The sequence below is a fragment of the Salvelinus fontinalis genome, chromosome 27, assembly GCF_029448725.1.
Source record: "Salvelinus fontinalis isolate EN_2023a chromosome 27, ASM2944872v1, whole genome shotgun sequence".
NCBI classification, from domain to species: domain Eukaryota; kingdom Metazoa; phylum Chordata; class Actinopteri; order Salmoniformes; family Salmonidae; genus Salvelinus; species Salvelinus fontinalis.
The window spans coordinates 23,721,710-23,744,952 of NC_074691.1; the positions used below are offsets into that span (position 1 = coordinate 23,721,710).

The 23,243-nt window shown below is 43.8% G+C and overlaps 2 protein-coding genes and 1 non-coding gene across 5 annotated transcripts; all 3 read right to left on the bottom strand.

Annotated features, from left to right (window-relative positions):
* Positions 1–160: 160 nt before the first annotated feature.
* acat2 (acetyl-CoA acetyltransferase 2) lies at positions 161–6,152 on the bottom strand. Its single transcript, XM_055885333.1, has 9 exons — positions 5,891–6,152; positions 5,065–5,199; positions 2,804–2,985; positions 2,517–2,634; positions 1,822–1,965; positions 1,485–1,607; positions 1,089–1,243; positions 899–1,009; positions 161–810 (listed from the first exon to the last, which is right to left on the bottom strand). Exons 1-9 carry the CDS (start codon positions 5,937–5,939, stop codon positions 640–642), a joined length of 1,188 nt encoding a protein of 395 aa, XP_055741308.1. The 5' UTR covers positions 5,940–6,152; the 3' UTR covers positions 161–639.
* A 954-nt stretch (positions 6,153–7,106) lies between these two features.
* Positions 7,107–23,091, bottom strand: wtap (WT1 associated protein). Of its 3 annotated transcripts, none has more exons than XM_055885334.1 (8): positions 22,785–23,091; positions 21,974–22,011; positions 21,812–21,867; positions 19,833–19,891; positions 16,857–16,981; positions 11,904–12,082; positions 8,736–8,890; positions 7,107–8,316 (listed from the first exon to the last, which is right to left on the bottom strand). In XM_055885334.1, the coding sequence occupies exons 2-8, from the start codon at positions 22,001–22,003 to the stop codon at positions 7,676–7,678; spliced, it is 1,245 nt and encodes a 414-aa protein (XP_055741309.1). In that variant the 5' UTR covers positions 22,004–22,011; positions 22,785–23,091; the 3' UTR covers positions 7,107–7,675. The 3 variants fall into 3 exon arrangements, with proteins under 3 accessions (XP_055741309.1, XP_055741310.1, XP_055741311.1); XM_055885335.1 differs by having other exon boundaries at positions 22,973–23,090; XM_055885336.1 differs by lacking the exon at positions 22,785–23,091 and adding an exon at positions 22,705–22,768.
* LOC129825737 (small nucleolar RNA SNORA22) lies at positions 8,511–8,645 on the bottom strand. Its single transcript, XR_008754937.1, has one exon. It is a non-coding gene; the product is annotated as a small nucleolar RNA SNORA22 (small nucleolar RNA).
* Positions 23,092–23,243: the final 152 nt, after the last annotated feature.

Sequence of the window (23,243 nt, forward strand, 5' to 3'; positions counted from 1 at the left end):
TATTATAAAACAAACTTGTGGTTGTCATAGCAAATCAAACAATTTTGAAAAAGCACAAATTCAGTATTGGAAAGTGGACAGGTAATACAGTACATTATACCTACAACAGGATACACTAAGGTACCGCAAGCTTACGCCGTCTTTAAGGAAGGCTGCTGTCTTAAACCACACGTTTATAGTATTAAGGTACATTGCTGTCATTCCATGAGAGAAAGAACAGGACAAACTGGAATGTTGGAAGGCTGAATTCTCATTAGGTTGGGTGTGAACAAGTCCAGTCGTGTAAACCTTTGTTTAGCAGTTGATAGTTATTTGCTGATGGGAAAAAGACTAGCATATGTTGCCTATTGACTAGGTTCACACAGGCAGAAAGACTTGCTTCAAAACCTTATACGTTCCAATACATATGCTATGGAAAATGAAGGAGCAGTATTGGATGGTGCACAAGAGACCTTTGCTGCTTTCTTCACCTAATTACATTAATCATTTTCAGTGACGTGAAGGAGAAATTAATTACCAATCTAATATAACCACCATTCACACCACTGCTGAAACAAGTTGTGTAATAAAGCATTCCAAACATTCCCTTTAGGACCAATAAGGTGATCCTGACTGCAGCATCGGTGTACTTGTATTCAGTCACACCCTTTCTACACACATGGCGATGCCCATCCCTCCCCCAATGCAGAGAGAAGCCACACCCCTCTGACCCCCAGTCCTCTGGAGCGTGTGCAGTAGGGTCACCAGAATCCGGCAGCCAGACATGCCTATGGGGTGTCCCAGGGAGATGGCACCCCCAGTCACATTCACCTGCATAGGGGAGATAGACCAAAGATGTGGTGTTGCAACAATAGTGAACGCTGCTCAATAGTGTTGAAATAATGGTTCATCAAGTTACCTTATCTGGGTTGAGTCCAAGCTCTTTCACTACAGCGATGGACTGGGCAGCGAAAGCTTCATTTATCTCAAACAGGTCCACTTGATCCAGCTGCCAACCGGCCTTTGCAACCTGGTAAAGAATCAGTGAAAAATCTTTCAAATGAAAAGGGTTATTATACACATCGGAACATTTGCTGATTGGTTCTCACCGCTTTCCTGATGGCTGGGATAGGCCCAGTTCCCATGATTGCCGGGTCAAGGCCAGCTTGAGCCCAGGAGGTGATTCTGGCCATTGGCTTGAGGCCTCGCTTTTGAGCTTCTGATTGGCTCATTAGAACAGTTGCTGCAGCTCCATCATTTATACCTGAGGGAATACATGGCAATTAATATAACACAAAAAAAATTGTTTGACGGTATGCAACTTGTGTATCCCACCTGAAACATTTCAAGGTCATGACCATGTAGAATCTAGACCACTATGCTAGGAGAAACAGCAGCCATAATAATGTAATTGGAATGGTCAACTGGTAACCTTCCAAAGGATAATTGAGTTGAGAGAGATCAGTGACATCACCGTGCGTCAAGGATGAGTGCCCCCTGTGTACCTGACGCGTTGCCGGGGGTGACGGTGCCGCTGCCGTCCTTTAGGAAGCAGGGCCTGAGTTTAGTCATGGCTTCCATGTTGCTGCCATGGCGAGGAAACTCATCTGCTTTCACCTCCACTGGGCCTGAGGAGAGCGGAACATTACAATATAGTTCATGAAACATCTACATTCGTAATAATAATTTTATAAAGCAGAGATAGGTGTTGGTCATCTAATTCACTTCTAAGGAATGGTGGTTAGCAATATAAGAACCATTGGGTCATACACCCAGCAGTAAGTGATTTGAACACATTTGAGGTCTCAGGGGGTTCATAAACCAGCACAACAGATTCCTTGCCTTTTCTGGACGGCACCATGACCGGAACAATCTCCTGATCGAAATGTCCTGCTTTCTGGGCAGCCTCGGTCCTGTTCTGGGATTGGGCGGCAAACTGGTCCTGAGCCTCGCGACTCACACCCCACTGCTTAGCCACATTCTCAGCTACACCCAGAAAACGAAGACAACATTCCCTACTAGATTAAGACACCCCAATGTTTCTCCTTATCGAACTGAAAAATATCAGTTACATTGTGTAATGGGAATATTTAAGATGAATAAAGTTCATAATCAGTTAAGAGCCATTAACATAATGTTTAGCATATTTTCCTTTCTGTAATACACCTGATTTCCAGTGTTCTGTTTGTAACACAGGTTGATGGTCACTAGACCATGAATTAAACTCATATCTGTTGATAGTGATTGACGCCAGACGGGAGGTACAAGGACCCGAGGACACCGATTCTGTAGCAGCTGACAACATCAATGTGTTTTGACTTCCTACAAGCCTCACGGGCTGGTGTTTAGGTAACACTTGGTGCTGTCTGATTAGAATATAAAGGGCCTGTCTCCAAAAAGCCAGCTAGACATTTTCTCTGCTTTGGTGCAACCGGATTGATATGTGATTGATATTATCAGCGACTGCTCTCCTTTTGTTTCACCTGGAAACTCCCATTACACATTGATATCAATAACTCTGACTCTGGTCCCCTGACCTGTGATGCCCATGTGGTAGCAGTGGAAAGCATCAGTCAGTCCATCAGCGATGATAGAATCCTGCATGGTGGTGTCGCCCATCTTTACTCCAGCCCGCATCTGCACTGTGTGGGGAGCCTGGGGGTCAAAGGGGAAAGAGTAATTGCAGATTAATGGGGACATTTGGTAGAATGGTATTGATTTCACCCCATCTTTCTCTCACTTACACACCCCTCCCTCTCTCGCTCACTCTCCATCATCTCTCATATCCCTCCTTCTCCCCCCATGCCTGCTCCCTCCATCTTACACGGCTCATGCTCTCCATGCCTCCAGCCACCACCACGGTTGACTCTCCAGTCTGGATGGACTGAACGCCCAGACACACTGCCTTCAGTCCAGATCCACACACCATCTGGCAGCTCCAGGCAGGCACTGGGTAGGGGATGCCTGCCGCAACGCTGGCCTGACGGGCTGGGTTCTGCCCATGACCTGGGGAGGGGAGGAGAGGAGAGTAGAGGAAAAGTTTGGGAGCGTGAGAAGTGAATGATTGCAAGAGATATCAGAGGCTTACAATGGCTAGTACACTAGTTCAGTGGTTCCCAACCAGGGGTACGAAACTCAGCAAAAAAATAAATGTCATCTCACTGTCAACTGCGTTTATTTTCAGCAAACTTAACATTTAAATATTTGTATGAACATTACAAGATTCAACAACTGAGACATAAACTGAACAAGTTCCACAGATAGACTAACAGAAATTGAATAATGTGTCCCTGAACAAAGGGTGGGTCAAAATCAAAAGTAACAGTCAGAATCTGGTGTGACCACCAGCTGCATTAAGTACTGCAGTGCATCTCCTCATCGACTGCACCAGATTTGCCAGTTCTTGCTGTGAGATGTTACCCCACTCTTCCACCAAGGCACCTGCAAGTTCCCGGACATTTCTGGGGGGAATGGCCCTAGCCCTCACCCTCCGATCCAACAGGTCCCAGACGTGCTCAATGGGATTGAGATCCGGGCTCGTTGCTGGCCATGGCAGAACACTGACATTCCTGTCTTGCAGGAAATCACGCACAGAATGAGCAGTATGGCTGGTCATGTCAGGATGACTCAGGATGACATCCTGAGTCAGGATGTCAGGATGAGCCTGCAGGAAGGGTACCACATTAGGGAGGAGGATGTCTTCCCTGTACCGCACAGCGTTGAGATTGCCTGTAATGACAACAAGCTCAGTCCGATGATGCTGTGACACACAGCCCCAGACCATGACGGACCCTCCACATCGATCCCGCTCCAGAGTACAGGCCTCGGTGTGACACTCATTGCTTCAACGATAAAAGCGAATCCAACCATCACCCCTGGTCAGATAAAACCGCGACTCGTCAGTGAAGAGCACTTTTTGCCAGTCCTGTCTGGTCCAGCAACAGTGGGTTTGTGCACATAGGCGACGTTGTTGCCGGTAATGTCTGGTGAGGACCTGCCTTACAACAGGCCTACAAGCCCTCTGTCCAGCCTCTCTCAGCCTATTGCGGACAGTCTGAGCACTGATGGAGCGATTGTGCGTTCCTGGTGTAACTCGGGCATTTGTTGTTGCCATCCTGTACCTGTCCCGCAGGTGTGATGTTCGGATGTACCGATCCTGTGCAGTTGTTGTTACACGTGGTCTGCCACTGCGAGGACGATCAGCTGTCCGTCCTGTCTCCCTGTAGCGCTGTCTTAGGCGTCTCACAGTACGGACATTGCAATTTATTGCCCTGACCACATCTGCAGTCCTCATGCCTCCTTGCAGCATGCCTAAAGCACGTTCACGCAGATGAGCAGGGACCCTGGGAATCTTTCTTTTGATGTTTTTCAGTGTTAGTAGAAAGGCCTCTTTTTGTCCTACGTTTTCATAACTGTGACCTTAATTGCCTACCGTCTGGAAGCAGTTAGTGTCTTAACGACCGTTCCACAGGTGCATGTTCCTTAATTGTTTATGGTTCATTGAACAAGCATGGGAAACAGTGTTTAAACCCTTTACAATGAAGATCTGTGAAGTTATTTGGATTTTTACAAATTATCTTTGAAAGACAGGGTCCTGAAAAAGGGACGTTTCTTTTTTTGCTGAGTTTAGAACCCCTGGGGGTACTCGACCCATCCACAGGGTGTGATTGAGAAGACTCATGAGACCATAGGCTTACTGGGAAGATGCACATGGGGGGGTACTTTAGGGGAACTCCGGGCAGTGCAAAATTCCGTTGGTGGTACAGTAACCGAAAAAGGTTGGGAACCACTGCACTAGTTCACATGACACAGCACTGTTATGAATATTACTTAATCTGACCATTCACACAAATATATTTGTTTAAATGTGTCTAATCCAGAGCAATTTACAGTAGTGAGAGCATACATTTTTGTACTTTATCATACTGGTCCCGTCCCTGTGGCAATCGAACCCACAACCCTGGCGTTGCAAGCCCCATGCTCTACCAACTGAGCCACATGGGACTATTAACTGATTAGCTAGCAGGTCAGCGCTGATAAGCAGCTATAATAAACGGACTGGGTTTCGTTCCAGGTGATCTTTACCTGCTGTCAGAACGTGCCCCATGATGACCTCAGACACCGCCTCAGGCTTCAGGTTGGCTCTCTTCAGTACATCCTTGATCACCACAGAGCACAAATCTTGGAGGGGCACAGTTGACAGAGAACCATTGAAAGACCCTGTGAAACAGGAGAATAAAGTTAAGAAATAACGTTATATTCACTATCCACAAAAAGAGCAGGGCATTGATTGCTTTATAACTGGTAGCTGGGTTTTGAGAAATGCACTTGGCCATTGGTACTGATTCCATGGTGTGACAGCACTCTCCCACTGCATTACATCAGACAACAAGATAACAGACATTATCATCAACAAATGTATTGATTGATTCAAGGTTGCAAAGACACCGTCCAACTAAAATACGCCCAACCCCATTCATGGTTTGATCTCCAGCCTATCGCCAATACTGTAGCTGCAGGTCCATGGTACTATGACCAACAGCCAATCGCTGTTTCGAGAATCTGGGCAGAGGGTGAGGCAACCAATCAAGGTTCAGCATAAGCGAATCCATTGAAAATCCTGGTCAGGAGGTAGCTCGCGACAATGAACGACAGTAATGGTCTGTTCAATTCATAGGTTCAAAAACATTAAAACATGTTGTTGAACAAATAAGAACATTGTCAAAACCAGGACTGGAAAAATGTGAACGATCGTTCAAGGAACGTCAGCATCGCTACAAAACCAATCTCGTGTGATAAGTAAATGCAACAAATAAATATACATACAGGCAATTCTTATTGATACAGGTAGCCAGCTATGTTGAAAAATATTGCCTTAGTGTGGAATCAGACAGATTCAGTACTTATTTACCAATCGGGGTCCTTGCAGCAGAAACGATGACAACAGACTCAGTGTTCATATTGACAGCTAGCTGGTATTCCTTCAGATTTCACTGTGTGCTGCTCGGTCTCTTGTGTCTTCCGTGTTAGAGTGGCCTGGTTGCTATCTGTCTGAAACACTGAACTTGTAAATGGACTCAAGTATGTTGATTCATTTGAATGACAAACGAGATCCTCCTTTGGCAACCAGCACGAAGATCCCTGGCAGTAGCAGGGACAGATATTTGACGAAAGCACCACCCAATGGCTAGGAGGACTTCAGACATGATTTTGGCAGCCACACAGGCTGTGAGGCAGTCTGTCTGTAGCTCAGTCTGTACACCATGCTGGCATCAATGGCGTACCACACACCCCCTGATGCCAGCATGGTGTACAGACAGACATTGCTTTCCCCAGATAGCATATGCTCACGTCATAAACCATGGCAAAACAAATTAGAATTACAGGAAATTCTGTAAAACTGAAACATTTTCTTTTTGCATCATGGCAAAATGTGTAGAATAGCAGGAAGTGTGTTTTAAAAATGCAAAAAACCCAGCCACACAGCACATTTTTTAGAATAGCTATAAAACTGCACATTTTTCTCTTTGCGCCATGACAAAATGTGTAGAATTGTAGAAAGTTAGCTGTAGCTTCTCTGCTTCCCTACAATACAGGAAATAGTGTACAAAACATTATGAACACCTACTCTTTCCATGACAGACTGACCAGGTGAAAGCTATGACCCCTTATTGATGTCATTTGTTAAATCCACTTCAATCAGTGTAGATGAAGGGGAGGAGACAGGTTAAAGGAGGATTTTTAAGCCTCGAGACAATTAAGACATGGATTGTGTATGTGTGCCATTCAGAGGGTGAATGAGCAAGAAAAATATTTAAGAGCCTTTGAACGGGATATGGTAGTAGGTGCCATGTGCACCAGTGTGTCAAGAACTGAAACTGCTGGGTTTTTCAAGCACAACAGTTTCCCGTGTGTATCAAGAATGGTCCACCACCCAAAGGACACCCAGCCAACTTGACAGCTGTGGGAAGCAATGGAGTCAACATAGGCCAGCATCCCTGTGGAATGCTTTCGACACCTGCAACTCAATATTAGGAAGGTGTTCTTAAATGTTTTGTACACTTTCAATTAAATTGAGAAATGCTTAACAGTACCTACGTTGCAAAACAAGAGAAATCCAATCATGGTCAAATTTAAGTCTTTATTGATATTGGTCAGTACATGAAAAGGATGGAAGTCAGAATAATGAATTCAACAAGGTACAGTGTGTAGAAACTACACAAGTCAAACTGAAACATTATTTTGCCAAGGATGGACTCTTACAAACTGAATAAAAAATTAAAAAAAACAGGTCAACAACTAAAAGATGAAATCCTTGAACGCTGCAAAGCTCCTTAAGTGAACTGGTTTGACTTTTATTGAACATGAATACACCACCAGATGTGACAATTTGAGTTTGTCTGGAGTTCAAACAAGAATGTTATGGGTTCAAATAAACAAGAGATGGAAGATATTATTTTATCTTGAATCATACAAAAAACTAAATTCAAAACCACATATATTTCACGTAATGTTCCGGTTTAGCAATGCAATTATTTTCTTTAAGTTGTGGCCGAGGTATCACGATAGGCAAAGGAAAGAGGGGGGGGAAATACACAAATTTTGGACAACAGTACTGTTACCGACTATGTGTTCATTGTTTTTGTTTGGGTCTCATATAAAAAGAAAAAAGACATACGTGTTATTATAAAGTACATTACAAAACTGCGCCCCCGTTTGAGTCCAGGCCGTTCTGAGCGTGCCGCAACCCTGCAGTCCTGTTGCCCTTGACGACTGGAACAGCCTTTTCCTCATGCGGGTCGGGGTTGGAGTCTGTGTCATTCGAGTGCTGCGTCAGGGACGTCTCGCTGCCAGTAGGGGAGTCCACACTCTCGTAACCTGCGCTCAGCTGGCTCCCGAAACCCCCTGCACCGTCACTAGTCAGGCCCCCTGCCGCCTCTGAGTGGTTGGAGAGTTTAGTCTCGCCCTCGCCGGGGCTGGAGACCATGGGAGACAGAGGAAAGTCTTCCTCTGTGCTGCTGACCTCACGGTACAGGCTGGGGGTGGCCGTTGCGCCCCTCTGGGAGGACGAGCTACGGTTGCTAGGTCCGTTGGAGACCCTCTCGCAGTCTTTCCCTGGCTGGACGGAGGGGGTGAAGGTCTGCTCGGCCTGGCTGGGGGGCTCGGCAGAGGAGCAGGAGGGTGAAGTCCTGCTGGGCCCTGCCCCAACAGAGGCAGCCTGAGCTGGGTTCTGGGAGAGCTGCAGACGGGTCTCCCTGAGCTGCTGCTGGAGGACCAGGATGGTGCTCTGCATGCCCTCCACCTCCTCATCCAACTGGATGATGAAATCGTTCAACTCTGGGAGGGACAGAAACAGACAACAGACGAAGCCACTGGTCAGAAAACACGGAGATGGAACACAGTCAGGATCAAGACAGTACCAGTTAAATGTTGACAAACAGTTCTATTTTTTTGCCAGGAGGAAAATACATTTGGTTTAATTGAATATTAGAAACATGTCTAAGAAACGCTGTAACAAAGTTCCTGCATCTGAATGTACTGGTCTGCTGAATACATGTGGAAGAGAATACAGCTTCTCCAATGCAGAGGTTACAGACCACACTTTAATGTAGCACAGTTTAATAACCAGGGGAGCTACAAAGCACACATGGGTCTTCGCTGTGCTGAAATGTTACATTTCAAGCTGAACCTTTTTGGCAAAATATAAATGCAGATGCTATTTGACGGTAGATGGAGGTGGGCTATTGTGTTCTCACCATCCTGGCTGCTCTTCAGCTCCTCACTGTACTTCTTCTGCAGGGCCAGCTCTGCCTCCAGCTGGGCGATACGTCCTTGGGACAGCTGCCTCCCCAGCTCCTGGTTCTCCTGGATCAGCATCCGGCACTTGGCCATGAGCTTCTTCCCCGTCTGGCTGCAAGGTAGACAGGCCTCAAATCACAAGATGAACCAGGGCCCAGCCAAACACTGCCCACAGGCAAGGACAGGGGCAGCCCAATCAGTCCAGTGACCCAACCAGGTGTTGTTCCAGGTTGTCATTTTTGCAGTCATGAGCCACAGATGATCAAATTAGAGAGTTAAGCATTACAGGAACCACATTTAGATCAGATGTACACCTGCACGACTGCAAATAAGACCTGGAACACCACCCATCCCATCCACTATAAATTTGGTCCATCCATACAGCAAGTTTCCATTTCCAAAAAGAGTACAGTTGAAGATACCGGAGACAGTTTTGGGCTCAGCAAAGGATACCAGCAAAGTCCCCATAGATGATAAAACAGCAACATTCTTATAAAGTAGCATACAGTACCTTTACCTTTTGAGTACCCCTATGCACATTCTACTCCTAGAAGCAGGCCTACACTGCCCAGCAGGATGACGACCCACCGAGTTAAAGTACCCGATTTCAGCAACCATACTTTTGGTTTCTACACGCCTAATTGTACTTTCAACAGCAAACGACACCATCAAAAATCCCAGTCTGTCATAACCAACCAATGAGTTAGTCAGCACTGTGGTCAAGGTCACCGGAGATATAAATGTAGTTACGACAAAACATTTGATTTTTTTCTATAGTACTTAGGGCTCAGACACACAAATAGCGTTTGCTGGCTGAGAATACTTAGCACCTCAACGCAATTTGTGAACCGAGTACACACCGATTTTACATGTAGAATCAGGTGGAAAATGTTTGTCAGTCAGACATCTACAGCGGGCTGAACGATCAGCAGATGAACGCTATATCCACATTTGGTGCGAGCCTTTAGCAGAAACTGAAGGAGCAGCCAATTGAGGATTATAAAAACACACAATCTTGTTACTTTGGTTGCTACCTGAATAGTTCAAGGGCGATCAACTATTTTTGCTTGCCATTAGCAAATGTAATGTTACTTCCACTGAATCATACCTCATTGCTTCTTCAGCAACCACACCTCAGATCCTTGCAATTTTACCAGTTTTTCCCACCCAACCTCAATCTTTACTTTTGAACTTTATCCAATACAAGGCATTATACATTACCGGAACAATAATTCAAAGCACATCAATGGATATTGCAAAGAAAACTGAGGACAAAAGCTTATAACTCATGTGCATTATTTTCTTTTGGGGTTCTTTTCAATTTGTAAGTCGCTCTGGAGCGTCTGCTAAATGACTTAAATGTAAAAATGTAAATGTGAGTGGGGGGGGGGGGCACATGTAATTTTAACTGTACGAGTGTTGTAACTAGCCTATATTGATGGCCAGATATCCAAGGCTGGATATAGGCTGTTTACCTAGTTGTGCTGTTTAAAATTGAAAATCAATCAATTGCAGACTGCCCATAGATTACTATGACAAACAATTCATATCATCCCTAGAATGTTAACTGGAATTGAACCCCCCCACCCCAAACATAAAAAAGTTCAAAAAGGTCATTGGCTAGCGGGGGAAAAGTGAGGTGAACAACAAACTACACAAATAACAATATATTGCACTGAATAAATACAGTACCAGTCAAAAGTTGACACACCTACTCATTCAAAGGGTTTTATTTTTTACATTGTACATCAAAACACATATGGAATCATGTAGTAACCAAAAAAGTGTTTAACAAAACAAAATATATTTTAGATTCTTCAAAGTAGCCAAAGTAGTGTGCAAAGCTGTCATCAAGGCAAAGGGTGGCTACTTTGAAGAATCTCAAAATATAACATACATTCTGATTTGTTTAACACTTTTTTGGTTACTACATGATTCCATATGTGTTATTTCATAGTTTTGATGTCTTCACTATTATTCTACAATGTAGAAAATAGTAAAAATAAAGAAAAACCCTGGAATGAGTAGGTGTCCAAACTTTTGACTGGTCCTGTACATTCTCATGAAGTTGTAACATTACTTGTTTCACACATTTGTAATCACTATGAGAAAATAACACTCAAGCACAAACTGCAGTGTGTATAGGTTTTAGAAAAAACAATTTTGAATCATCGTAGCCTACCAGTTATTTTTTTCATGGGTACCAAATCTGACAGAGCAAATGGCTCTGTTGACACTGCAGCGAGCACAAGAGCACATCAGAGAACCAAAAGAGGAAAGTAAATGAAACCGCAGCATATGAAACTCACAAAATAAAACATGTAAATACACTCTACCAGTATGCAGGCCCATGATCAGACACAGACGATCGGACCCTCGCTCGCCCACGCCTCAACCATAGTCACTTCTGGACTAGGGGTCTGGCTCCTTCCCCAGATTCTTAAACATTCTACTGGTCCCTCCTTCCAAAGTCTTACAGCTTATTCTAGAACTTTCCCCACAGTATTTTCATTGTATTCTACAATCTGTCCAAGAGTCTTAGAGTCTCAGGAGCACTAGCGGGTACGAGTGAGCTGTTTTCCACTGTTAAAATGTCTTTAGCTAGCGGGGCATTGTCTTTCAAATGTTCAATTGGTGATTTAGGCTAGGGGTGCTCTCCCTGCTCCGGCAGATTGCTCAAGACTGCCTCATTCTCCACCATAACCCCACATTTAATAAGGCAACTGTCTGGCTTCGGCTGAGGGGGGGCAGGGCATATCCGTCTCGGACGTGACCACCTCTTCAGGAACAGTTCCGACTCCTTCAGGGCCCCTGGACGGTGAGGGGGGAGATAGAGCTGAAACAAGTGTCACCTGACCATACTGTCTTTTTCATTCAGTTTAGATTATGTGATATGTAGCTGGGGGAACAGTACAAGAGTACACAAAACATGGATGGCAGTTTTTTTTGTGTGTTTGGGTTTGAGTTTTTGGTAAAGTTTGAGTCTTGTGGCGAGTACAGCATTTCTCAGCCTTGCCCCCCCCCCACCATGATTCCTGCATGCCTGCAGTGGGGGTGGGGGGTGTGAGGAGGTCTTGGCTTTTTTTTTGGGGGGGGGGGGGAAGAGTTATTTTGATCGTCTTTACCTATCTGGTGTAAATTTCCAGGCACTCAGTTCATTTTGGGCCTGCTCCAGTTTGTCTTTAGTCAGTTCCAGTTCGCCCTTCATTTTGAGGAAAAATAAGTTTATGGCTGGGTCTACCATGGAAGACCGCAGTTGGGCTGCACTGGGCTGCTGGACTTGCTTGAGGTACTGGATCTGGGTCTGCAGGTTGAAAAAGAGAGAGGTGTCAATAAAAGGCACAAGCACAAACTCCATTTAGAAAATCCATCCTTGGGTTTGTACAAGTTCCCAATAAATTAACATTGACTGAATTTACAAAAGAGCAGGGGTGAAAGTAGATGTCATTTCTTATCGGTACGGGACACCCAAGTGCGCGCACACATTTGTTTAAATAACAAAAAAACAAGTGGCACTGACCCATTGATAAAGACAGTGAACTGCACACTCACCGGGGATATGACCGATGTTCTCCGCTGGTACCAATAAGATAGCTTAATTGAGCAAACAGTAGCCTAAGAATTTTGATATCTAAAAAAACAGATTGGAGTCTTTTCATTGTCATCTCTTTACAGCAACAGCCATTTGCTTTCCAAACAGTTTATCCACTATTGTATTTTTAAATATTGTGATGCTTGACTGGTTCTTTCTGCTTTTCACTCAAATCTATTTGGTATTTGCAGCACACGCTGCCAAAACTGCGGACCCTTCCAACCTAATGATCCTCTGTGGCGAAATCATGCTTTCTGATGTAGTAGCCTATTTTGAATGATTTTATGTATTTCTGTATAGAAAGGAGTAAGCTTTTAGGATATATAATTTTGGCAATTTCATTCAATTTACTTTAGGGGAAGCTTCCCCTAACCTTATGGACATGCCGCCTATGTCTTTTAATGTGGCATAAAACAACAAGTCATTATGTTTTCACCCGATTGTCAAACAATCACTTAACAAAGGCGCTCCTGTAGGTCACCCACGTACATCCCTTTCTTACATACTGATTTTAGCATCCAAACCCCAGCAGTGCATCTGCCATTTGACAAATGGAAAGAGACTTCAGTCACAAAACACCAGTAGTAAAAATACTTAAGTACTAAAGCCGTTTTTTGGCGTATCTGTACTTTACTACTTATAATTTTGTCAACTTTACATTTATAATCAAAATAAGGTACTTTTTACTCCTTATATTTCCCCTGACTCCCAACAGTACTCATTACATTTTGAATGCTTAGCAGAACAGGAAAATTGTCTAATTTACACACTTATCAAGAGAACATCCCTGGTCATCCCTACTGCCTCTGACTTGGCAGACTCACTAAACACAAATGCTTAGTTTGTAAATTATGTCTGAGTGTTGAAGTGTGCCCCTGGCTATCCGTAAATTTAAAAAAGAAAATCGTGCCGTCTGGTTTGCTTAATATAAGGAATTTAAAATTATTTATACCTGTACTTTTAGTACTTAAGTATATTTTGGCGATTATTTTGATACTTATGTACATTTTAAATCAAATACTTTTAGACTTTTACCCAAGTAGTATTTTACTGGGTGACTTTCACTTGAGTCATGACAATTGGGTACTTTTTCCACCACTGCAAAACAGAATGTAATGACATTCGGCAATTGTCATTACGCCTACACTTGTAGCCTGAATTGATGCATCCACTGTTGTCCGCTTGCCTTGGTCTCGGCTACTGATCAGCCCGCACTGTCCACAAGCGCCTCAGCCACTCATCTCCGCCGTGGCAAAATGTAAGCATTCTACTCAAACCGCAACACAATTTGGAGCGTATACCACCCGGTTTCCAGTCAATTCACTGTTTCATGTGGCGGACATGCAGTAGTGTCAAATAATGGTGTAGTAGCCTATAATTTTTTTGGGCATGTTGTATTAATTGTGATAAGCTCACGTTTTACCGGTACGGCATAACCCCACTATTTATTTTGCCAGAATGCAGTACCGGACCACCTTACTTTCACCCCTGCATAAGAGGCAATGAATGTGGCTCCTAACAGAGCTATAACATCACAGTGGCCATTACCGTAGCTGAAAACAATACCATGCTTACACAATACTCATATACCTTTGTAAATCATTACTGAAAAATGCTTGATTTCAAGACACCTTGTTAGACTAGTTTAAAAGACAGCTTTGGATTGATTACTGGACTCATCTTGTGCACCATAACTCTTAGATGTGTGCATTGTTAGATATTACTGCACTGTTGGAGCTAGGAACACAAGCATTTCACTACACCAGCAATAACACCTGCTAAATATGTGTATGTGACCAATAAAACTTGATTTGATCAACTTAACATTTTATGTACCCAACTGGTCGAGTCAGTTTGATTGACCTCAGTTGATGGACAAAATGGACGGCATATGCTGCTGTAAAGCTGTTGGGTGAGCCACTGTTCTGTCAGTCAGAGAGAGAGAGCTCTGCCAAGGCGTCACATTGTCCATATACCTTTCAATATTTAAAGCTTAAACTAGCAGTGAATCAATTTGACTGGAGCGCAGAGCGAGTTTTCCAAAGGCCCTCTAGCCCGCTTAAATGCCGCTCTCTTCACAAGCTCAAGGCATGCCCGTCCCAACATGCATTTGTAGGCCACTTGTGTGCTGCTATAGCCCCTTGCTTAAGCTACTGTCATGGAATTAGCAAAATATTTTCATAAAGAAACTGATCATAAAGAAACTGATGAAACACACCAGTGCAAAATTAAGGTGAATTACAAGGATGGAGGACCAAGTAGGCGATGCAGTGTGGAATCTGAAAAGTCGCGTATGCTGAAAGCATGGTGTACTACGTTCACGTGATAAGAGAAAGGAACAAGGTGGGTAGCTAGCTGTGTCATTGTAGCAACAGCAAACAAAAAAAAATCTGTTCATTTTTGTTCTATTATCTATACAATAAGCCATCATTGATTTTGGCCCAATAGACCTGGCATATTACCTCTTTCAAGGAGCTTTCCATTTTGATAGGGTTATTTTAGCTAAAAACCTTTAGGCCTATCTATATATAAAAAAATAAACATCTGCATCCCTGCCCAGCCTGGCAAGAGTGGCCCGAAGGGTGTTTGCATCTCCAGTGGCTCTGCAAGCGCAGAGAGGATACTCCCCTGCTGGCCTGCTCTTCTTTGCAAGCTATAACCTTGATATAACAGGCTAATAATCTAGCCTAAATAATACATTTTCGTTCCTTCGCTCCTGACCTATTTAGTGTTTATATGCTGTTTATTATAACATATAGCCTATTTGAAATGTTGAGCGCTTCTTACAGTCACCTTTTCATGTTAATTAAAATACTTGTCATTCAAATCATATGGTTTGGTTTTAATCCTTCAAAACCAGATGGTTGGTCTAGGTAGTCACAAAAATAGATGGGTGTTAGTTAAATGGTCATTTGAATGAATGGAGCAAATTTGGAGCCGTAGTTTTTTCCCCTGTAAGCGAGGAGTGGTTTTTATCAGTACTCCATTATGCCAAAGAAACAGGTTATAAATGTTTGCATATTTATAAAACTGAAATGTCACATTTACATAAGTATTCAGACCCTTTATTCAGTACTTTGTTGAAGCACCTTTAGCAACGATTACAACCTCAAGTCTTCTTGGGAATGACACTACAAGCTTAGCACACCTGTATTTGGGGAGTTTCTTCCATTCTACTCTGCAGATCCTCTCAAGTTCTGTCAGGTTGGATGGGGGGCGTTGAGCACAGCTATTTTCAGGTCTCTCCAGATATGTTCAAATCAGGTTCAGGTCCGGGCTCTGGCTGGGCCACTCAAGGACATTCAGAGACTTGTCCCGAAGCCACTCCTGTGTTGTCCTCTTGGAAGGTGAACCTTCGCCCCAGTCCGAGGTCCTGAGCGCTCTGGAGCAGGTTTTCATCAAGGGTCTCTGTACTTTTCTCTGTTCATCTTTCCCTCGATCCTGACTAGTCTCCCAGTCCCGGCCGCTAAAAAACAGCCATACAGCATGATTCTGCCACCACCATGCATCACCGTAGGGATGGTGACAGGTTTCCTCCAGACGTGACACTTGGCATTCAGGCCAAAGAATTAAACCAGACCAGAGAATCTTGTTTCTCATGGTCTGAGTCCTTTAGTTGCCTTTTGGTAAAATCCAAGCGGGCCGTCATGTGCCTTTACTGAGGAGTGGCTTCCGTCTTGCCACTACCATAAAGGCCTAATTGGTGGAGTGCTGCAGAGATGGTTGTCCTTCTGGAAGGTTCTCCCATCTCCACAGAGAAACTCTGTCAGTGACCATCGGGTTCTTGGTTACCTCCCTGACCAAGGCCCTTCTCCACAGATTGCTCAGTTTGGCTGGGCGGCCAGCTCTAGGAAGAGTCTGGGAGGTTCCAAACTTATTCCATTTAAGAATGATGGAGGCCACTGTGTTCTTGGGGACCTTCAATGCTGCAGACATTTTTTGGTACCCTTCCCCAGATCAGTACCTCGACACAATCCTGTCTTGGAGCTCTATGGACAATTCCTTCGACCTCATGGCTTGGTTTTTGCTCTGACATGCACTTATATAGACAGGCGTGTGCCTTTAAAATCATGTCCAATCAATTGAATTTACCACAGGTGGACTCCAATCAAGTAGTAGAAACATCTCAAGGATGATCAATGGAAACAGGATGCACATGAGCTCAATTTCAAGTCTCATATCAAGGCATTTCTGTCTATTTTTAAATACATTTACGAAAATGTCTAAAAACCTGTTTCACTTTGTCATTATGGGATATTGTGTGCAGATCGATGATGATTTTTTTTTTAAATACATTTTTGAATAAGGCTTTAACGTATTAAACTGTGGAAAAAGTAAAGGGATCAGATTACTTTGAGAATGCAATGTATGGTGAAGGCATGCATGAACGTGTAAATGGAGGGCCAAGTGGAAGGACTACATCCTACATATCCTGCAGTCTGCTCATTTGGGAAAACAGCAGGACGTATTGCAGTGGGATACGTACTGTACACTCCTGCATTTCCTGCTCCTTAGTGGCGAGCCGCATGACCAGGATGTTCTCCCTGCGTGACGCCTCCTGCTGCTGCTTCAGCTTCTCCTCAGACTCCTTCAGCCCCGTCACATCATTCGCTGAGACAGTGAAAGGACAGAAATAACAGTTAACCTCACCATCATGTGTCAACTGAAACGGAGTCAAGTTTTTTATTTAACCAGGTAAGCTAGTTGAGAACAAGTTCACATTTACTGAGACCTGGCCAAGATAAAGCAAAGCAGTGCGACAGAAACGACAACACAGAGTTACATGGAATAAACAAGCGTACAGTCAATAACACAATAGAAAAGAAAGTCTATATACAGTGTGTGCAAATGGCATGAGGTATGGCAATAAATAGGACATAGTAGCAAAGTAATTACAATTTAGCAGATTAACACTGGAGTGATAGATGAGCAGATGGTGTGTAAGTAGTGATATTGGTGTGCAAAAGAGCAGCAAAGTAAATAAAAACAATATGGGGATGAGGTAGGTAGATTGGGTGGGCTATTTACAGATGGACAATGTACAGCTTCAGCGATCAGTTAGCTGCTCAGATAGCTGATGTTTAGAGTTAGTGAGGGAAATGTAAGTCTCCAGCTTCAGCGATTTTTGCAATTCGTTCCAGTCACTGGCAGCAGAGAACTGGAAGGAAAGGCGGCCAAAGTAGGTGTTGGCTTTGGGGATGACCAGTGAGATATACCTGCTGGAGCACGTGCCATGGGTGGGTGTTGTTATCGTGACCAGTGAGCTGAGATAAGGCGGAGCTTTACCTAGCATAGACTTGTAGATGACCTGGAGCCAGTGGGTCTGGCGACGAATATGTAGCAAGGGCCAGCCGACTAGAGCATACAGGTCGCAGTGGTGGGTGGTATAAGGCGCTTTGGTAACAAAGCGGATGGCACTGTGATAGACTGCATCCAATTTGCTGAGTAGAGTATTGGAAGCTATTTTGTAGATGACATCGCCGAAGTCGAGGATCGGTAGGATAGTCAGTTTAACTAAGGTAAGTTTGGCGGGGAGTGAAGGAGACTTCGTTGCAAAATATAAAGCCGATTCTAGATTTGATTTTGGATTGGAGATGTTTGATATGAGTCTGGAAGGAGAGTTCACAGTCTAGCCAGACACCTAGGTATTTGTAGTTGTCCACGTATTCTAGGTCAGAACCGTCCAGAGTAGTGATGCTAGTCGGGCGGGCAGCGAACGGTTGAAAAGCATGCATTTGGTTTTGCTAGCATTTAAGAGCAGTTGGAGGCCATGGAAGGAGTGTTGTATGGCATTGAAGCTCGTCTGGAGGTTTGTTAACACAGTGTCCAAAGAAGGGCCAGATGTATACAGAATGGTGTCGTCTGCTTAGAGGTGGATCAGGGAATCACCCGCAGCAAGAACGACATCGTTGATATATACAGAGAAAAGAGTCGGCCCGAGAATTGAACCCTGTCGTACCCCCATAGAGACTGCCAGAGGTCTGGACAACAGGCCCTCCGATTTTACACACTGAACTCTATCTGCGAGGTAGTTGGTGAACCAGACGAGGCAGTCATTTGAGAAACCAAGGCTATTGAGTCTGCCAATAAGAATACGGTGATTGACAGAGTCGAAAGCCTTGGCCAGGTCGATGAAGATGGCTGCGCAGTACTGTCTTATCGATGGCGGTTATGATATCGTTTAGTACCTTGAGCGTGGCTGAGGTACACACGTGACCAGCTCGGAAACCGGATTGCACAGCGGAGAAGGTACGGTGGGATTCGAAATGGTCAGTGATCTGTTTATTAACTTGGCTTTCAAAGACTTTAGAAAGGCAGGGCAGGATGGATATAGATCTGTAACAGTTTGGGTCTAGAGTGTCACCCCTTTTGAAGAGGGTTATGACCGCGGCAGCTTTCCAATCTTTAGGGATCTCGGACGAAATGAAAGAGGTTGAACAGACTGGTAATAGGGGTTGCAACAATGGCGGCAGATAATTTTAGAAAGAGAGGGTCCAGATTGTCTAGCCCAGCTGATTTGTACAGGTCCAGGTTTTGCAGCTCTTTCAGAACATCTGCAATCTGGATTTGGGTGAAGGAGAAGCTGGGGAGGCTCGGGCAAGTAGCTGCGAGGGTTGCGGAGCTGTTGGCCGGGGTTGGGGTAGCCAGGAGGAAAGCATGGCCAGCCGTAGAGAAATGCTTATTGAAATTTTCGATTATCATGGATTTATCGGTGGTGACCGTGTCGCCTAGCCTCAGTGCAGTGGGCAGCTGGGAGGAGGTGCTCTTGTTCTCCATGGACTTTACAGTGTCCCAAAACTTTTTGGAGTTAGAGCTACAGGATGCAAATTTCTGTTTGAAAAAGCTAGCCTTTGCTTTCCTGACTGACTGTGTGTATTGCTTCCTGACTTCCCTGAACAGTTACATATCGTGGGGACTATTCGATGCTATTGCAGTCCGCCACAGGATGTTTTTGTGCTGGTCAAGAGCAGTCAGGTCTGGAGTGAACCAAGGGCTATATCTGTTCTTAGTTCTACATTTTTTGAAAGGGGCATGCTTATTTAAGATGGTGAGGAAATGACTTTTAAAGAACAACCAGGCATCATCTACTGACGGGTGAGGTCAATATCCTTCCAGGATACCTGGGCCAGGTTGATTAGAAAGGCCTGCTTGCAGAAGTGTTTTAGGGAGCGTTTGACAGTGATGAAAGGTGGTCGTTTGACCGCGGACCCATAGCGGATGCAGGCAATGAGGCAGTGATCGCTGAGATCCTGATTGAAAACAGCAGAGGTGTATTTGGAGGGCAAGTTGGTCAGGATAATATCTATGAGGGTGCCCATGTTTACGGATTTAGGGTTGTACTTGGTGGTTTCCTCGATACCATAACAAAAATAAATAGTGTGGATCTGTACCCCCCAAAGTTTGGTATCGAATGATGACTTTATGAAATGTTGGAGTAGGCCTACATTTGTGGACCGCTTACAATTCAGATCAGCATATTTCACCTCCAGGACCTGGACATAGGCTTCATGTTGTTTCCACCTAAAGAACAAATAACATGAACACATTTTTAGGCCGGACACATGACATTTTTAACAATGCTTTTATCGGACAAAAACCAGTTCATTGCATCTGCTGTGGAGCCCAGTTTCATAAAATTACCATATGCCCCAGCTGCCTGCCGTAGTTTTGAAGTAGTCACAAAAAAAACATGCCTTATTTTAGGACATTTTTCACCCTGCCAGCTCCTATTAGTTCTATTGAGTACCGTTGCACTAACTCCCCTTCCGAACGTTCTATTCCCAGCTTATTTTTTATTAACATTTTTTATTTAACCAGGTAGGCTAGTTGAGAACAAATTCTCATTTGCAACTGCGACCTGGCCAAGATAAAACAAGGCAGTTCGACACAGACAACAACAGAGTTACACGTGGAATAAACAAACATAGTCAATAATACTGTAGAAAAAGTCTATATACAGTATGTGCAAATGAGGTAGGATGAGGGAGGTAAGGCAATAAATAGGCCATGGTGGCGAAGTAATTACAATATAGCAATTAAACACTGGAATGGTAGATGTGCAGAAGATGAATGTGCAAGTACAGATACTGGGGTGCAAAAGAGCAAAATAAATAAATACAGTATGGGGATGAGGTAGTTGGATGGGCTATTTACAGATGGGCTATGTACAGGTGCAGTGATCTGTGAGCTGCTCTGACAGCTGATGCTTAAACCTTGTGAGGGAGATGAGTCTCCAGCTTCAGTGATTTTTGCAGTTCGTTCCAGTCATTGGCAGCAGAGAACTGGAAGGAAAGGCGGCCAAAGGAATAATTGTTCTACGTCACAATGCCTGCTTTGCTATTGTTGGCAATGGAGAGCTGCCCACAATGTTTGTAGTTAAAAGGTAAGCAACAAAAAAAATTACTCATGGAACTGAGGTTGTCCCATTTTTTCGTAGAGGGAAATATAGGTATGTCTGTCTTTTTCGCCAAATATCTCACAATGTGTATATTTACATTTTTTATAATTGGATATTATTTTAATCATGAGAATCTCCTCTTTCTAATGATGTAAGGCTGGGCAGTGTATTCCATTGTTAAACGCTAGACCCAAAATACCTTTTGCCCTTGGAACGCTGAGCTCCCCCAATGTTTTCCTATGGAGAGGCATGCTGGTGTATTTTGCCTAATATCTGTAGCCTCCCGGGTGGCGCAGTGGTCTAGGGCACTGCATCGCAGTGCTAGCTGCGCCACCAGAGTCTCTGGGTTCGCGCCCAGGCTCTGTCGCAGCCGGCCGCAACCGGGAGGTCCGCTATGCCAATTGACGCTATGCCACAATTGGCATAGCGTCGTCCGGGTTAGGGAGGGTTTGGCCGGTAGGGATATCCTTGTCTCAGTATGTAAAATGTATGCACTCTACTGTAAGTCGCTCTGGATAAGAGCGTCTGCTAAATGACTAAAATGTAAATGTATCTCGCAATGTGTATATTTAGATTTTTTCAAGTCGGACACTATTTTAATAATGATAATCTCCTCTTTCTAATTATGTAAGGCTGGGCAGTGTATTCCATTGTCATCAAACACTAGACCAGAAATAGTCAGAAGTTGCCATTTCCCCCCTACTTACTCGCTATGCAGACATAAGCACACTTGGCACCAGAGGTGCAGATGTTACTTTCTAGTTGTTATCAGTTTCGTTCAGAGAACAGATTGTAGTTGTGCCACTTAGGGAAAAGTGAATTCTATGCGTCACTCCAGCCAAAACAGGCTCTGCGAACGTTTGATTCCATTCATTTGCTATGGGCTCACGCTAGTGTTCCAGTTTAGCCAACGTTCTTTAGCAATTTTCAGCCTTGGGTGAATTTTGACTTGTTCTATTGTCCTGCCTGACACTGAACACACTTGTCCTCACATCCAAACAGAATTGTCCCATCCTCCATCTACTGTAGTGTTATCCATTTACCTCACACACAGTTCCTCTCGGGTCAGGGTCTTCATGTCAGATTCACTGAGGCGAACCTGAATGAGGAAGATGGGAATACTCTAGTCAGCAAGTAGAAGTCTTTAGCTGCATAACATGATCAATACTGAGACACTTGGTTTCCTAATAGAGTCTCTCTCACACCTTCTTTGGAAGGGGTTCCTCATTCGTCATTCTGAACTCTGAAAGGAAAGTGAAAGCAGTAGCAATTAATTCAGTGTAAGCTTCAAAAGCAAGACGTTCGGTTCAATAATGACACTTGAGGTCGAATGAACTGCTAGCTACAGCAGATCTTACAAATATTCGGACAACTTTCTTTTCGCAGTTCCTTTGAGGCGCACACCGCTACGGCACCGTGGTTTGGCAGTTTCACTTTCAGTGTGAACATGATTAGCTAGTTAGTTAAGTTAGTTGGTGTATTATATGGTAACAGTAGCGAACTAGGTACAGTTGTTAGCAAGTTGAAATAATAAAAATATCTGAATTTGCATATGCCTGTCTGATGCATTATTTGCGAGCTTTAGCTCTAACGTTAGCCGTCATGCATCCATGTTACATTTTGTGGATTTGCACTACTGTTAACGTTAGCTGGCTGATCTCTTAATGTGTTACCGTTAGTTAGCTACTTCAAGGTTAGCTAACTAAAACCACAATTCTATTAAAACTGTTAATATGTAGTTATGCGTCATTTTAAAGTATCGAGTTAGCAGGATAAATATGCAATGGTTTTCCAACTGTTAGCTAAAAGTAGCTAGCTAGCTTAACGGAATAGCGAGCATGTTAAACAAAATAAAATATACAATTAACACCTCGCATTGATCAGCGTCACGTTACAAGCCACTTTTGAATTCAGTCTATAAGGAAGTGTTGCCTACTTTGAATTAGGACCTCAAATAAATGTCAATATGCATCGGCTTAAAATGTTTTCTCCCCCAATGTTCAGCTAGCTAATTACCTGTGGTCGGTTCTTTGCTAGCTATGTTTTCCGTTTCTTGTTGTCACAAAATGGCGGAGAAAGACGACTCCTATCCCCGTCCACAAATTAACATTCCTTTTTCCTTTCGCGCAAAACCCTGCTGCGAATGAACACTTACGCGTTTGCTTTAATATTCTAACCCCTAAATGTATTGAACGCCCACCTACCTATATGCAATTTACAATCCGAATTTGCTAATTTCTTAGTTAAGGGCTGCCAATTTTTGAAAATGGAGTAGCTTGGAGTGTGATTTCATATCGTCAATGGCTCCACCCTTAGCCAGGCCCCCCCAAACAATCTGTTTTAAAGCAAATTTCCTGCAATTCTACATATTTTCACATGGTTTAGGCCCATGACCAGGGTTGAATAAACATGTTAAAACATCACAGGCCAAATGTTTTCAGGATTCTTTTAAAGTTGAATACATACTCAAAATTC

What these genes read in the sequence shown, in the direction of transcription:
- acat2 (XM_055885333.1), bottom strand. Translation starts at nt 5,939, where the DNA reads ATGAACACTGAGTCTGTTGTCATCGTTTCTGCTGCAAGGACCCCGATT. An exon ending in CACCCCCGGCAACGCGTCAG is followed by an intron (nt 1,244 to 1,484) that starts GTACACAGGGGG and finishes GTATTCCCTCAG; the next exon opens with GTATAAATGATGGAGCTGCA. An exon ending in TCCCAGCCATCAGGAAAGCG is followed by an intron (nt 1,010 to 1,088) that starts GTGAGAACCAAT and finishes ATTCTTTACCAG; the next exon opens with GTTGCAAAGGCCGGTTGGCA.
- wtap (XM_055885334.1), bottom strand. Translation starts at nt 22,003, where the DNA reads ATGACGAATGAGGAACCCCTTCCAAAGAAG. An exon ending in CGAGAGGAACTGTGTGTGAG is followed by an intron (nt 19,892 to 21,811) that starts GTAAATGGATAA and finishes TTTGTTCTTTAG; the next exon opens with GTGGAAACAACATGAAGCCT. An exon ending in GAAATATGCTGATCTGAATT is followed by an intron (nt 16,982 to 19,832) that starts GTAAGCGGTCCA and finishes TCACTGTCTCAG; the next exon opens with CGAATGATGTGACGGGGCTG.